This window comes from Falco peregrinus, chromosome 5 (assembly GCF_023634155.1).
Source record: "Falco peregrinus isolate bFalPer1 chromosome 5, bFalPer1.pri, whole genome shotgun sequence".
In the NCBI taxonomy this organism is placed as follows: Eukaryota; Metazoa; Chordata; class Aves; order Falconiformes; family Falconidae; genus Falco; species Falco peregrinus.
This window is the reverse complement of record NC_073725.1, coordinates 108,865,553-108,881,001: the sequence shown is the minus strand read 5'-3', so window position 1 is coordinate 108,881,001 and position 15,449 is coordinate 108,865,553. Positions and strand designations below refer to the sequence as shown.

Sequence of the window (15,449 nt, the reverse complement as noted above, 5' to 3'; positions counted from 1 at the left end):
TGTGTGCAGTCGTGTTTATTCATTCTGCTTTGCAGAGTTCATATTTAGCCCTGCTGTGGCAGGAGAAAAGCGAGCTAAATACTCTTCTAGTGCATGCAACATCAGTGGAAGTGTAAAGTAGGAGCCGATTTTTATTATTATTTTTTATTTATTTATTGTCAGGAAGGTAAGAGGCAAACAGAATCCAAACTAGATTTTAATTCCAAGCAAAAGCTTTACAGAATTGCCAATTAGACACCGGTAAGCAGAGCAGGCTAGGATCTAGAGCCGTTGCAGAAACAAATAGGAGATGCCAACATTGCCAGTTTTATGAGGTGATTTTTCAGAATAGAGCTGAGCTCAGAGGACTCTTCCACGAGGTTCCTGTTGTTTGGTGTGTGGTTATTACCAGTTGTAATCTGTCTTGAGTTCATAGAGGGTATGCTCGGAGTAAGTATTTTTCAGGATCAGATCTGAAGACGATGTAGATTCCACTGGAGATTCTTGTATGGGAATCAGCCATACATCGGTGAGAAAATGAATTAGCTATGACCTGATAGGTTGTTTTCCTTCCCCCTTTTCTAATTAAAAAAATTAGATTACTTCAGTCAAGGTCAAAATAGTGCTGAGTAGGTAAAAATAAGTATTTGGAGGGCTTTTGTTTTGAGTTTTGGGGTTTTTTTACCTTAAGGCATTCCAATTATTCCATTTATTCTTTTGTCATTTTTCTTTTTCTTTTCCGTCTCACAGGCTGTGGCCATATTTAAAGCTGAAGCCTGAGGCATTTTTCATCATGGTCTCTAAATCCCTTTTCAGTAAATAGGCTGCATGGATGTTTAAACCGAAGGCACATTCCTTACTTGGTTCATGGTCTTCAGATTACAAAGCATTTGTTTACACTGAGTTGTGTTTTTCTTTTGTTTTTTTCACTTTGTTCTGGATAATTTTCCTCTGAACTGTTTGCAGTTGGTATGTGTCTGTGTGTTGTGTACACATCTGTGCATATATTAAGAAAAAGGGATATAAAAAAGTCTCCAATGCTGTTCTCTTTAGTGAGTAATCTACTTCAATCTAGAGTGTGTAGAAATGTCATCCTCTTGTGGTTGTGTTTTCTTGGTTTGGTTCTTGGTTTTTTGGCATTGAGTCAGTTTTCTAATTTTTTGGAGGTAGGTGTTGATGGGCAGTAATACTTACTATTAACACTTCCTTAAAACTTTTCCAAAAATGTGCATTCTGCAAACTACACGTGCTCACTTCCTGTGGCAGCCTCCTCAAAAGCCAAGCTGTATTTAAGACCATCATCTTATTTGAGCAGTTAGACATTCAAGTCTCTTCACTTTGGCATTGTGAAGTACTTCCTTAAAGTAGATGATCGAGTGGATCTTTTTACGCTCTTTCTGTTTTTGTGGCCCATTTGAAAAACACAGTCTTTCATCTTTTGGTTTCCGCAAGTCTGACTTAGAGGTATCTTATTCTGTTGAGACCTCTTTTACATCCTCCTCCATCATTTCATTGCTCTTCTCTAGTTCAGAGAACTTCTCCATCACGGAAGTTCATGGAACTTCTTTATGGCCCATGGGTCCAAAAAGTCTGGATGCCTTCTGAGATGCATTTCTCTTAGCATGCAGCACTCTAGGTACTTGTAAATTTATGCATTAGGAAAGTTTATTTAGTCTTACATTGTTATAATAAAAAATGAGAAAACAAGTAATTTGACAGACTTCATAAATCACATCTGTGGGAGCTGGAGATAGTTTGCCCATGTTTACTAGTTTAAAATCAAAGTGGTAACTCATATATGGGGTATGAAAGTGGCTGCTCTTATAACCTTGTGATGAGCTACAGGAACTGATTACTCATGGAGATTTGACAATAACTATTAATGCAGCCAGTTGTTGAATGAGTATTTTATTTGGAAATGTAGAAATGAGCTTTCATGATTGATAAATATGGGTTTGTTTCATTGGAGCTTTTTTTGTTTGTTTGTTTTAAAGCTTCAAAAGTGTATGTAAATACATTGAAGATGTGGTTACAGTTCGGGGTGCGCTGGAAGTACCGGGCGGTGGCTACAGTGAAAGCCCCTTATGCTAGGGATGCTTTCGTTATTTTTCTTCTTTTACTTTTTCCGTTAGAAATATGGATTTCACTCTGTTAATAAAGAGGTACAGATGAGCTTCCAGTATTTGCAATAGGTACCTAAGACCTATTTAGTAAGTGTCAATCTAGGTGTCCTGTGGAAACTGAAGTTTTGAGGGAGATCACTTCTTTGTTTTTCTCGTCGTTTCCTGCATATAAGGCTTTTGGAATTTCAGGTTTCTTACCTTTGTAACCCTTCCTGAGGAACTGACAAATTTAGCTTTTATTTTGGAGCTGGTTGATCTGTTTCGACCCTGAGCTTCTGACAGCTTTGTTTCCAGCCAGAACTGATATGAGTTTTTGGCCAATCTTATTCCAGAAATCCCTGTTCTCAGAGCTTGTTTTATGACTTACTGGGAGTGTGGCATAACTCAGTAGGTGGTTTCTTGGGACCTGCTATAGAAGCCCCAGCAATCTTGCATTTCTAGGCTTATCTCATCTCTCTAGACCTGCTTCTGTCCTCTGCCATCTTTCCGTTGTCTTTCCAGCCCCTTTCCTTGGTTACCTAACTACACATCCATTCAAATCAAAAAGCCTAGAAAACGGGTGAAGGACAAGCGTGTTACGTTTCAGGACCTGATAAACATAGCGCAGCTATATCCTGTAGTATCACCTCATGGGTAGTAGCAAACCTGAGCCAAAACCGGAATAAGCTCTAAATTGTCTTCCCTCACGTGCAGAAAACTAAATTTGTGAGCAGCACAATACCATCTTTGTCGTATCATTGATTTTCTTATAAAGACATCTCAAAGACACTGACAGTGAAAATCTGTGAGGGACTGCAGGTGCTCTTTGTAAGTCCTTTTACTTTGGTTTAGTGCTATGAGTGTCAGCTACTGCAGCCCAGCACATCCAGTGCTGTCGGGTTTAAAATTTGAATTACTTTCTTAGTTCACACTGGAGATAATTGAATAAAAATCACCCGTCACTGCTGTTAGTTTTAAGTATATGAATGCTGTAGGGCTTGTGCGTGTTAATTTTGCATATGCACTGCAGAACAATGTACAGGGTTTTGGTTTTGTTCCAGTTGGCTTTGCTCTCTGAGCTAGCCCACGTAGCAGGGCTGTACGTGAAGCTTGTGTAGTTAGTGTTGTGTTTGTAATCTGTATGCAGATGGCAGAGCTTTAAGCTGTATTAAAATTGCTTGTGTTAGTAACATTTAATTGTGGCTGAATTTATTACTTGTGTTAACATATCTGAATATTCAGCATTTATTGCCCCATGAGAAACATATAAATACACTAAATACTAATTCATCAGAAGTATAGTGTTTCATATTTATAACTTTATTTTTAATTTTTGTTTATTTTGCAAGATACTAATTGTAGTATCGTCTTGCTGTACTAAAGGTGCTTTTTTTTTTTTTTGTGGATAGTGCATGTCTACATGATTGTGTAGATCATATTGCATGTTATTGATGCATGTTTGAAATTTGTTGTGTCCTTCAAGGCATGATAAGTGGCTATCCACCGGTGCTGCCACCTTTGCAGGGCCCAGTTGATGGCATTGTTAGCATGGGCAGCATGCAGCCACTTCACCCAGGGGTGCCCCCACCCCACCAACTTCCGCCAGGTATGCCAGGCATCCCAGGCATCCCACCACCCGGTAAGAATGTCATCCTCATTCGCTCTTATTTCATTTTCATGTACTTGGCGTTTAACCAGTTGTTACAGAAATTATCTGCAGCTTGTTTTGGTCATAGCTTTTGTTTCTGAACATTGCAGGTTTGTGTAGCTGCAGCACACACGATGCACTGCTGAATGTATGAGGTATATGCAAGATGCTGACAGAACAGCATGTTCAGTAAACCAGCACGGAACGGTTACTGGAGAAATGCAGTGCTGTTCCAGCAGTGGTTTTGCTCCAGCCAAAAAACATGACAATTGTGCTTGAGTTTCAGAGGTCTGAAAAGCTGAAATCAGCCTACTCGTATCCTTATGTCATTTGAACAGCATCCTTTCACTCTTCCTTTTCTTATTTAAAGTGGGCTTATAAATGAAATTTATTGCTCTCATTCCTTACCAAACACTTTTTTTCAATATGTTAATATTAATCAGTAGCCAGACTGAACTTAAATGAACCTGGTCATGTAAGACCCCTTGGCCATTGGGGCACTGATGTGTGTCATTATAAAATAACGTTCAGATTAAACCTTGTTGATACAACAGCAACTGGAAACGTGTGGGGGTAAGGTGAACTCAGTGTACTGTTGGCCAAATTTTGAATTGATTTTTGAGAGCATTATCTACTACATGTTTGCTATTTTTTTGCCATGCTTTCCATGAAAAGTGTGGCTGAATGAAACAAACATTTTTTCAGTGTTAATGCCATTAATGTGCCCTCTTTATGGGGAAAAATTTTCATCTGCCTCTGACCCTGTTTTCTGCTGATCCTTTCAGTTTTTACCTCTGATAACTCCTGTGCCTATTTAAAAGATGTGCATCCCATATGTTCAGCAGTTAAACAAGCTGTGGACAGAAGTGGTCTCATTTGCCTCCCCCTACCCCACTTGCAACTGTGTTTATTGGAAACGCTATTAAGATTTTCATCTGTATGTAAATTGTTTTGGGTTGCGGTGGGTTTGTTTTTTTGTTTGCTTGTTGCATTTTTAAAGTCCAGCAGTATTAGGTGTGCAGCTTGCAGCTTCGCAGGTGTGTAAGATTTGTCATAATGTCACACAGAGCAAGTAGGAAGACAGCTGTGTGTCTGTGAGCCTGGCTCCGACTCACCAAGGCAGTGACATTCAGCACATACCAGCCAATACAAATGTTTGGGAGGTGAATCCAGGACAATGCATTTCTTTGAGGAGTTTTTCCCACTAGAGAAGTGGGCTGTTATGGATGGTGTTTAAAACTGCGAGGATGTGGATTAGGGGAAAAATAATGCCTGGGAATGCAGAACCACACGTGAAGTGGTGCTAAATTGAGCGGGGTGGGCTAGGGGCGAAGCCATGCTCTGATGCTGGACAGGTGAGGGTGCTCTCATCCAGACCTCCTCACTTTGTACCAAAACCAAAATCTGTGCCATATTCCACAACCTATAATCGTCAGTGTTTTTGCCAACTTCTGTCTTGCTGTTAGTACAGATGCATTTAAAATGGGGCTGTGATGAAATGGAAAATGCATTTGAAATATGCTTTAGTGTGCAAAATGCAGTAGCACGTCTTTTCATCACTGATACAGAAACCTGCATGCAAATTAAACCCTCAGGAAAAGCACAGTTAGTTTGCAGCTTTTCCAGTGAATGAATATGAGAAGTGGCATAAACAGAAAGAAAAGCAGCAGCTCACATAACTTTCATTTTTTCACACCAAAGCATCTGTATGTAAAATATCAGGAACTGCGTGACTCTCATTTAGATTTGTAACTTATTGTATATAACACTGACATGGGTGTTTTCTGCTGCACTCTGTACAATAGGGAAAAGTCTCAATAAGTTTGAGAAAATCTAGCAGGTTTTATTTTTTTGAAATGTGTTTCAAATATTCATCAGTCTTTTGTATAAGACTATTTAAGCTTAACCTACAAATTGAGTTTTATATTAGTGAGATCTAACAGAACTTGTGCAATGGCTTTGATTTTCTCCAGATGTGAATGCATTTTATAAAACTGAACACAAGGAAATGTTAAATGTTGCTAAAGCAAATCAGCATTTCCTTTCTTAAAGGATTCCAGGAAGATCCTGTCAAGCTAAAGATGTGTGTTATAAATTAAAAGATTTAGTTAGGCAATTGCTAAGTAACGTGGAAAAAAAAACCCAACTGAAAACCAAAAATTATTCACTTTGCATTTCTTTAAATTAATTCAATAGGCCACTTATCAATGCTTGGTGGTTGTCATGTTGGGGGGTTTTGTTGGTTTCTTTTTTTTTTTTTTTTTTTTTTTCATTCAGAAATTTTTAAAGTGTTTTTTTTTATTGGGGGAGTGGGGGGTATTTGAATGTTGTACATCTGCTTAAAGTGAGCAATGCTATCAAAGTATAACTTCTTACTGTAGAAGACCCAAGAGGTATTTGTCACTGCTCTGGAATAAGACTAATTATTTTATATTTTGGAATATAGGTGTTATAGGCCAAAATGTGTCCCCCATGGTAGGCACTCCAGCACCTGGAGCAAGTCCTTTTGGACAGCAGGTGAGTCATTTTTGCATTATTTATGAGGCTCTAAGGCTCTGAATTAGCATTTGAACAACATCTCAGTGAAAGCATGTCGGGATGGACATAGCCTTTCCCAGGCAGAACACAAACCATATGTACACCAATGTATTTAGAACCAGTTAATATCTTATGCTAAGAGTGTATGTCTGTATTTGTTGGTCAAATTGTTATTAGAGGAATTAATGAGGTTCTGTCCAGTGGGATAACCTGTGCAGTATAAGCAAGACAGTGTTTTGTTTCCTTTTCCTTCTACTAAACTGAGTCATTTCAACACAGTGTTAAACTGCTGATAATTTAGGTTTTGCATGCTTTGGTGATGCAGAGAGGATGCTGTTTGCTTTCTCAGCTGTTGATGGGTGGGTAAAAACTCCCTTGTTGTTTACTCCCGTATTTCACAAACTGATGAAGCAAATGTTTATTGGCAGTTCATAATTTGTGAGTTTGGATAACAATGATGATCAGATGTTCCTTCTCAGTGATAGATGCAGAAGAAGTGTTCAGTACATTTCCAATTGTGTTGACTAAATTTTTGCATCATAAAGAGAAATGTGATTTTTGACTAGAGGGCGTAAAGAAAACCAGAAGTTGAGTGAGAAAGTAGTAAAGTGTATATGTCATGGCATCAAGTTATTCCAGACCACAGGATATCTGTGCTAAGAGTTCTCAGTACTGCTACTTAATCACAGTGATGGGAATTCTTCTGTGTGACTGTGATTTTTATGGGGTTTTGTGGCCTGCCTGCAATTTTTGCCTGACAGTAATTAACATTTATTCTGTGCAAGTATCCCAGACAGCCAAGGATCAGGGTCAATTTGGATTAGAAGTTTTAGAGATAAACCCTGCACTTTACAGACCACACAGTTTCTGATCAAATTAGAGAAAGCATGAAAGAAAAAGGAGGCAAAAGGAGTAATTTAGGTTAAGAGGAGAGAGGAAAAATGGTTGGTAATTAGAGTATCTTTACATAGATTATGAACAGTGTTGTCTGCTAGATACGAGTGGTTTGTTTGCACTTTCTCTGTGCATCTCGGTGACCCCAATGGATAGCCCTGGCTGAAGTGAGTGTTTTGCAGGGATATTTCATAATGCCTTTGCTCATAAACCTCTTTTGAAGCTCCGTTGTGCAAGGGTGACCTGATGCACAGATGCAAAGCAGCTACCCTGCAGTTCCCCCAGCTGTGACCTGTCCGTTGCTTTGTCATTGCAGATGGGAATCCTTGGCCCGCCGGGACAGCAGGCACCCCCTCCGTATCCCGGCCAGAGCCCAGCAAGTCAGCCGGTTATGCAGCAGCCCACAACTCCCATGTTCGTCTCCCCTCCACCAAAGACACAGAGGCTTCTTCATTCTGAAGCCTATCTGAAATATATTGAGGGGCTTAGTGCTGAATCAAATAGTATTAGCAAGTGGGACCAGACACTTGCAGGTAAGGCTTTTGATACAGTGGGATTTTTCCGGACAGAACACGCTTCTTTGTAACCATTAATATTTTTTGCTTTTATAGAAAATGCTGAATAAGTCTGCTTACTTAATAAAATGTAATTGTTAAAAACAGACTAGGAGTATATATGTTATCAGCAGGCTAATTCCATCGATGGGTAAATCTAAGAATCGTATGTGCTAAATTACTAGGGTAAAAGTTGTACTGTAGAATTATATTTGCCTTTTTCTAGAGAAATTGTGGTGAATATCAAAGCCAGTAGATAACAAGACCATTTCTTGACCTTCTAGCACGAAGACGAGATGTCCACTTATCAAAAGAACAAGAGAGCCGACTCCCTTCACACTGGTTGAAAAGTAAAGGGGCTCATAGCACAATGGCCGATGCATTATGGCGTCTGCGAGACTTGATGCTACGAGACACCCTTAACATCCGTCAGGCGTACAACATAGAAAATGTTTAGTTGCATAATTGCTTCTTTCTTTGATACCGGCATATAAGGAGTTTTGTGGAACAATAGCTGTTTTAGTTACTGGGTGGGAAGAGATAATCAACAATAATTTGTATTGCATTTTACTGTACATTGCAAGACCATTTTTATATAAGGACACTTTTAATAAGCATATTTCACTTTTTGTTATATTAAGTTGACTTTATCAAATACACGGATTTTTGCATATGTTTCCTTTGTTTGAAAGGCAATTTCATAATTGGTTAAGTGTAGTCAAGGATTCATCTTTCTTATACTTTGTTGCTGAGAATCTGATGCCATTGTTTTTATATAAAAGAAGAAAAAAAGAAAAAGTACAGATTGATACAGTGGAATATGAAATTAGTCGTAGTTTACATCTTAGAAGGATGTGTGTACATGTGCTTGTGTGTGCTAGCCACTTCTGGCAGAAATCTCTCTTGGATGTGAACAGGGAGGATCTCTTAAAAGAAGCTGAAGGTAAGCTGTGATTGACACTAGGGAAAATGACATTTCAAGTCAATACCAAGGCAGCTGAGTGGGCCACAGCAATTGTGGAAGTACTAGTGTGGATGGGACAAGGGTGTCTTGACTGCTGATGTTGTCCAGTCCTGTCCAGTAATTTAATTGTGTAGCCAAGGCCATTGTGATCCTAAATCAGTAACAGAATACATGTGCTGGCATGCCCTTAGAAGGTGAAATGTTTCATGTACCATGGCCTGCTTTGGGGGTTCTGCGATGTCCCCAACACCGAGCAGTGGGAGGGGGAAGTTTCCTCCCTAAGCAATTCTGTCTGCATGTGGAAGAGGCATGCAGAACTTCAAACCAGTTCAGGTCTTGGAAGGTAAGTTAGAGGAGAAGGGAGTTGGTGTAGTTTTCTTAGTGAAGTAACATGATGTTTTTAAATTCACACATATTCTGTTAATGATTGGGTATCGTAAGACATTTTTGTATGCTTTCTTTAAGTGTATTGATTCACCTTAAAGTTTTGCAATGCAAAATTTGAGAAAAATTTTGACATTTAAATGTATGGTATGTATGAGTTCAGCATACCAAGTACATTGGAGAAATAGAATTTCTGCATTGCAGTCTTCAGAGGGTTTGGGGGTTTTCTTTTTCTTTTTTTTTCCTTTTTTGGTTTTTTGTTTGTTTGTGGTTTTTTTTTTGCTATGTAAGGTAGGTATAGACTCTTGCCAAATTTCAGGGTTGTGGCTGCATTCTGCTAAAGACTTGCCTGTCCTCCTAACTAACCAACCTTTTGGACTGCAGAGTTGTTTCTTTAAAGGTAAATCCTTTCATGTATTTAATTTTAGAAAAAGAATTAATACTTTTAGATTGCATCAAGTAACTGAGAAAGCTATGTTAAGTTGAAAAAATTGTTGGCAGGAGTGTGGTCGTTGCAATTCAGTCCAAAAGAACTGATTTACTGGTACACATCATCTTACTGTTAGAAATGTTCATCATGTGGAGATGGTTTTTAAAGTCTTAATAGTACAGAACCTTTTCATTTCAGTGTATTTGGCAGAGGGTTAAATATTTTCCTTCAAATACTGGATACGTTGGATTTTGTTTTGCTGATGTAATTAATACTGATGAGGGAAGTGACATGTGCAAGTATAAACTGTTGTTTAATTTTACTGGCTAATTCCTCTCCCTCTCCTATTGCAATCCTCCAGTCATTGCACAGAAACCCATGTAATTACAAGTAGGCACTTAAGGACAGTTTAAGTCAAATGTGCAATGGATATGAAGCAAATGGAGCTAAGCAACATATAGGGAAATTACGATTTTGGACTGTACAAGTAGCACACCTGCGGTACAGAAATTCCTTACTGGCCTTTGTAAATGATCAGTTTTATTTGATGAAGTAGAAACTGAATAGTCTTAAACTACCCCCATATATACAGTGTCATCTTAAAATGTGTTCAAATTGCCAGAGGCTTTGCAATTTTTAGCCACAAAGATGGGACGCTGAAGTGAATCAGGCAGCAAACCCTAGTTTTTGAGTATTTGGAACTATCATGGATTGTACTAATACACCACCAGATTCTCCTACTTCTCAGCATGAACAAAAATTACACCAAAGAACCTGGGATGGACTTTAGTTAAGTTATTGTTTTATTTATTTTCTTTTGAGGACTGGATGGGACTCCCTTTGGAGCCTGTATAACTCAGATGTTTAATTTATCTGAAGGTCAGTGATGAGCAGACTTGCAGCACTGGCTCTCTCCTGCCCGAGCAGCTGAAGCCCTACTTACACTGCTCTTCTCGGCCCAGGAGCAAGAGATTGGAAGTGCAAACAAAACCTGGGTCCTCCCGCAAGGCAGTGCAGAGCACTACCACTAAGCCACTGGGCTGGCCCTAATCAATTATTGTAAGCTTTGTTTATTTATTTCAAAATCATGTCTCTATATTGGAGGCATTTCAGTCAATTGCAGTGAAATTTAGGATATAATGGCTACAGTCTAGAATTCAAAACCAGCAAAAGAAACTGTTTTCTGACTCTGGTTAAAAAAAAAAAAAAAAAGAAAAAAAAAGAAAAAAAGAAGACGTATCTGTCTGTCTCTCTTTGTGGGTGTCTGAACCCCTCATTTGTTTTCCACTGCCGTTCATTGTACTGGCGTAAAGAAAACTTTCATATTAAACTAAAAAGTATGTATGGGAGATGGTTGGCTTCTGTGAGAGTGGAAAATAGTTTAATCTAGGACCGGTATTTTCATAAACCAGTTGGAGATGACTAATAATTATTTGTTTTCTTCTTCAGTCCTTCCCTTCCATGAGAAAATTTACTGTTTGTGTAAAAAATCAAAACGTTGATGTTGGTGACTTTTTTTTCAGTGTATGTTTTCGGACCTGGTTAATCCATGCTTGGCTTTTCATTAGCTCTTGTACTCCTGAAGGTTAAGCTGCTAACCAGGTTTATAACATGTATGTACCATCACTTTGTTTACCTGAGTCTTTTTAATTTGAATAAAAATAGTTTGCAAAGTGTTTTGGATTAACCAGGTTTGAGTGTCCCATCAAGACTCTTGTTAGGATTTTATTTCAAGTAATTCTGGCTGTTGCTGATCCAAGTTTTCTCAAGTCCATGGTACGTGCATGCTTGTGTGTGAGTAAAGAATTCTTTTTATATTGTCCTGTGTATTGCAAGTTGTGCCTGGAAGGTGATAAGAACAGTGTTGCTGAAAAATATGGTTGCAAATTGAGCCATAAGGAGTATGAACAGTAAACCTTGAAAAACATGTGACGCATTGGGAACAAGCTGAGTGGATATGATAAGATTGAGCCAGTCCCAGGTGCCCGCACATAAATTGCTTTGAAAATAAATAGCAAGCCTTTATTTAATACTGGAAGCTAACCTGGTTCAGGACTCTCTTTTATGTAGCTGTGTAATAAAGGAAATTAGACCAGTAAAACGGAAAAAGCATCTTTTATACAATAAAATTAGAAACCAGGATAGAAATTTTAATACCACAGTCTGCACGAAAAATTAAGTTATAGCAACCTCTCAAGGGGCCTCTGACATAAAATTTACAAAGAGCTATTTAAACAACCAGAACAGATAGCATTATATTTAATTAACACGCGTTCATGTCTTTGACCTGGGGGATAAATGCTGCCTCTCACGCAGGCTGCCAGCTTTACAGACCTTCCACCTTTCTAAAATTTGATGGTGCAGTTGCACAGAGGAGACTTAATTCTAATCCTCCTCCACATCTTGTTGGCTCAGTCTGAGGTACTGAGGATCATCCACAGAAGTTTGAAGCCCCCCTCTTGGCTGCAAATGCACTAAATAGGAGTGGTGTTTCAAAAAGGCTGGGTACTGAACGTCATGTAACAAATGGGATCTGATTAATTGATAACGTGACGTTTTCTGATTAATAAACTAAACCTCATATTCCTTTTGCTTACTGCATTTTCCAGCAAGTCTAATTCGACTGTCATACAAAGAAATAAAACGACAGCTGCTGCAATGCATTAGGATCTGGTGATCCTGGGTAGATTCCCAGTCTCTGTCAGGCCTCGGAGACGTGGTGGTCTCCCACGGTTGGTCTTCCCTGTGCCAAGAGGGATCAGAAATCCAGTGCAGAAGTCTGGCTGTGCAGATTATCATCTGTTAAAGGAGGCAGCGTAGGAGAGACAGGAAAAGAAACAGAGGAGAATGTGCTGAATTATCCAGCAGCATGAATAACCGGTGTGGCTGAGCTCAGGTTAAGGTAAGTGCGATAAAAGCCTTGGACAAAAATGGTGAGGGAGGGTGAGCCCTTCGGGAAGTCTGCGCAGCTCTCAACCGGGAGGGTTCAAATTCAGTTTCCATGGGGTGATTTTGGGGAGGACTGTGATTTAATCCTCATTCTTGGTGCAAAGCACCAACACCCAGTAAGGGATGAGGGAGTTCCTCTGGACCAGTCATCCTGCCAGTGCCTGTTGCATGCAGATTTTTGTGCCTTTCTGAGAAGAAGCTGGGGTGGGTCATAACCAGAGCACAGGTACGGTTTTGTAGCTGTGTATGAAGTCTGAAGTGGGAGCTCGTCTCCACTGACTACGATAAAAGTTTTGCTCTAGGGAAGAATTCACCAGCACATAACAGATGACTGGCCTTTTTCTACCCTTCCAAAGCTGGGACAGAACTGCTGCAGCCCTGTGCCAGGAGTACAGGCTGGGCACCTACACGCTTCCTCTACCAGAACTTTTCAGTACTTCCCAGGCTTGCTGCAGTTCTTTCAGCAGGCAGCATCCTTGGGCGCACAACAGTGGGGAAACAATCAATGAAAGATCTGTTCTTTCCACAAAATCATTCTGAAATCTGCAGTAGATTTGTCCCCTCTAATGCTGGAGTGGTGAGCGGCATTCCTCGTACCTAAGTGTTGCTGTTTGTTCGTGACGACTATTGACCGCTGCTGCCCGCGTTGAAATTTTCCATGCTTGATATCTGTATTGGCCTGACTGCTACAATTTGGAAAGCTTTCAGGAGAAATGCTTCGCTAATTCTCAATTTCCTGCTGTGCCTGCTGCAAATGAACACGAGACCACTGTTCTTAGATGCTGAGCTGCGTTCTGGGCTGACAGCAGATGAACTCCCTGAAGAAGGAATGGATGCGCTCAACCCTAGAGCTGGCAGGGGCTCAGCAGCATTTAAAACGAAAGCTGTGTTCCTGGCTTGCTCCCAGTGCGTAGCAGCAGCGGCGGCATGGTTCCAGTGCTGGCCTGAGCTCCGAGCCGAGGGAGAGTTCTTGCTTCCTCCCATTGCCCACCACTGCAGCAGACAGATGGGGGAGGATGGGGAGGAAATGGGGACACGAGTGCCAGAAAGATGGTGGGAAAGAGATCGCTGGGGAAGGCAAAAAGCACAGAACTAGGAGTCAGCGGGGATAAAACTGAGAAACCAAATGAAGACCTTGGCCACTGAAGATTGGGTGTAAATAAAAATTGATACTAGATCACCCAGTGTGCTCAGTACTGGAATGGCTGGGCACTGGGGCCTTACAGCTAGTCTTACTTCCAGCATTAGTGAGAGACTGGCAAAATCACGGAATAACAAAGGATCAGCACTAGCAAACACACTGTGGAATGAAAAATACACACAGCTGAGATTTCTAAATGTCAAGTCTCATCTGTCGTAACAGATCTGTGTTGCCTGAAATGATACAATGCCAGCTTGGAGAAAGATTTTATTCCTGCGCTGGTCACAAAGAACAGTGACATACAACTCCCTGACGCCAGACTTCTTGTGAGCAACTGCAGCCTGCCTCGCTCTATGTTTACCTAGCTGGAGACACCCAAGACAAATATCTTCCAGAGATGCCTGTACTCTCTGCTGCAAATGGGAAACACTGCTGCAAAATGAGCAAGAGATCTGAAGTGAAAAAATGGACCTCGATTCACTAAGGTCTGTGAAACACACTTGCTGCTGTTACAGGAGTGCTTAAGCCAAGCCACAGGCGGTTTTCACAGCAGGCTCTGAAGTACTAAGAAGGAACTAGGGCACAAGCTCGCTCTTAAAAAACCCAAAGATACTGAAAAACTTACTTGTTCTATAGAAGCCAAGCACAAGAGAGATCCAGAAGGCTCAAGAAGTAAAGGCAGGTAGAGCTAAAGCTCAGCAGTTCTCAGAATCCAGCTTTTTGTTGATGCTTTATTCTTTAATGTATTGCTACAGTCAGGATTTACTTCAGTGCAACAATCTGTGACTGGAAAAAGAAGCTTGTGCAGGAGTCTTTGAACTTGGGCTCTACCTTGGAACCAAAGTTAAAATCTAGGTTCTTATTACTCCTGAAATGGAAGATTTTTCCAAGTAATTCATTTGCTGTCAAAATACACAGCAGCACGGTGACATCATTAATTCTCTGACAGTTTTTTTTGTCTCCTGAAAACACAAGTAGCGCTACTCCTCCAGATCAAGTCCTTCCTTGGAAGACACAACACGAAGTACAGCAGTTACCCTCTACTTGCAAGTTTGAGTACCTGCACTGTAACATCTTCAAAACAGCCATCATCTCTTTAGTTGATGAAAAGTTAATTCTGTGGGAAAAGGCTGCTGGAAATTAGCACAGGAATGCACGTTAAATATACAAACTGCCTTGGGTTTGGTTTTAGGCTGATCTTAAGAATCAGCTTCTTTGTGGAACCCTTGGGATATACACATACCATCAGAAATAAAAAAAATTGCATTAATATAGGATGCTCACTGATTACATTGCAGCAGTCATCCTAGTGCACAGTCATGACGTGTTCCCATGCACCTAAGAGCTAGTGTCACTGTGTTAGGGAGTGAAGGCTGTGCAGGGTACAGCAGTTAGCTCTCTTTTTTTTTCTTCTTTGGGGAGACAGGAGTCCTGCAAACAGAATTCAGGTTTGCTGGGACTGCCATTGCATGTTCCTCTGAACTTGGCGCCTGTACACATGGGACTTTTTTCCCCCAACGCCCTCAGGTCAATTCATTGTTAGAGTAGCAATGTAGAGTATTACAGCACTTGCAGGCACTGGAGCCTGAATGCACGGATGACTTTCCAAACAGTGTGGGCTGAGTAAACACTGAGCAGTGAGTCTGTCCTCTTTTTACCTAGTTTAAGTTGTGCCACATCGGGAAGAAAACAAATCAGATGCCAGCGTACATTCTCTCATTACAAAGGAAACTATTATTTCTAATATTATTTCTCCATTGTTTCTAATGTGCTGAGATACTATGTATGCAATATGTAACATTTCTTTCCCCTTGGTCTTGTTGCAAGAATGGTGTCTCATCAAGCAAAGAAAAGCAGTAGCCAGAC

General features: G+C 40.2%; 1 protein-coding gene across 9 annotated transcripts in view; it reads left to right on the top strand.

Moving 5' to 3' along the window:
* The window catches only part of PBRM1 (polybromo 1), a 68,948-nt gene extending 57,635 nt beyond the window's left edge, over positions 1 to 11,313 (top strand). For all 9 annotated transcript variants that reach the window (XM_055805841.1, XM_055805840.1, XM_055805845.1 and 6 more), the window contains 4 exons: positions 3,565 to 3,720; positions 6,176 to 6,246; positions 7,478 to 7,694; positions 8,000 to 11,313. In XM_055805841.1, the coding sequence (XP_055661816.1) occupies positions 3,565 to 3,720; positions 6,176 to 6,246; positions 7,478 to 7,694; positions 8,000 to 8,172 (617 nt within the window). In that variant the 3' untranslated portion in view covers positions 8,173 to 11,313. The remainder of the gene's footprint in view (positions 1 to 3,564; positions 3,721 to 6,175; positions 6,247 to 7,477; positions 7,695 to 7,999) is intronic.
* The last annotated feature ends 4,136 nt before the right edge of the window (positions 11,314 to 15,449 follow it).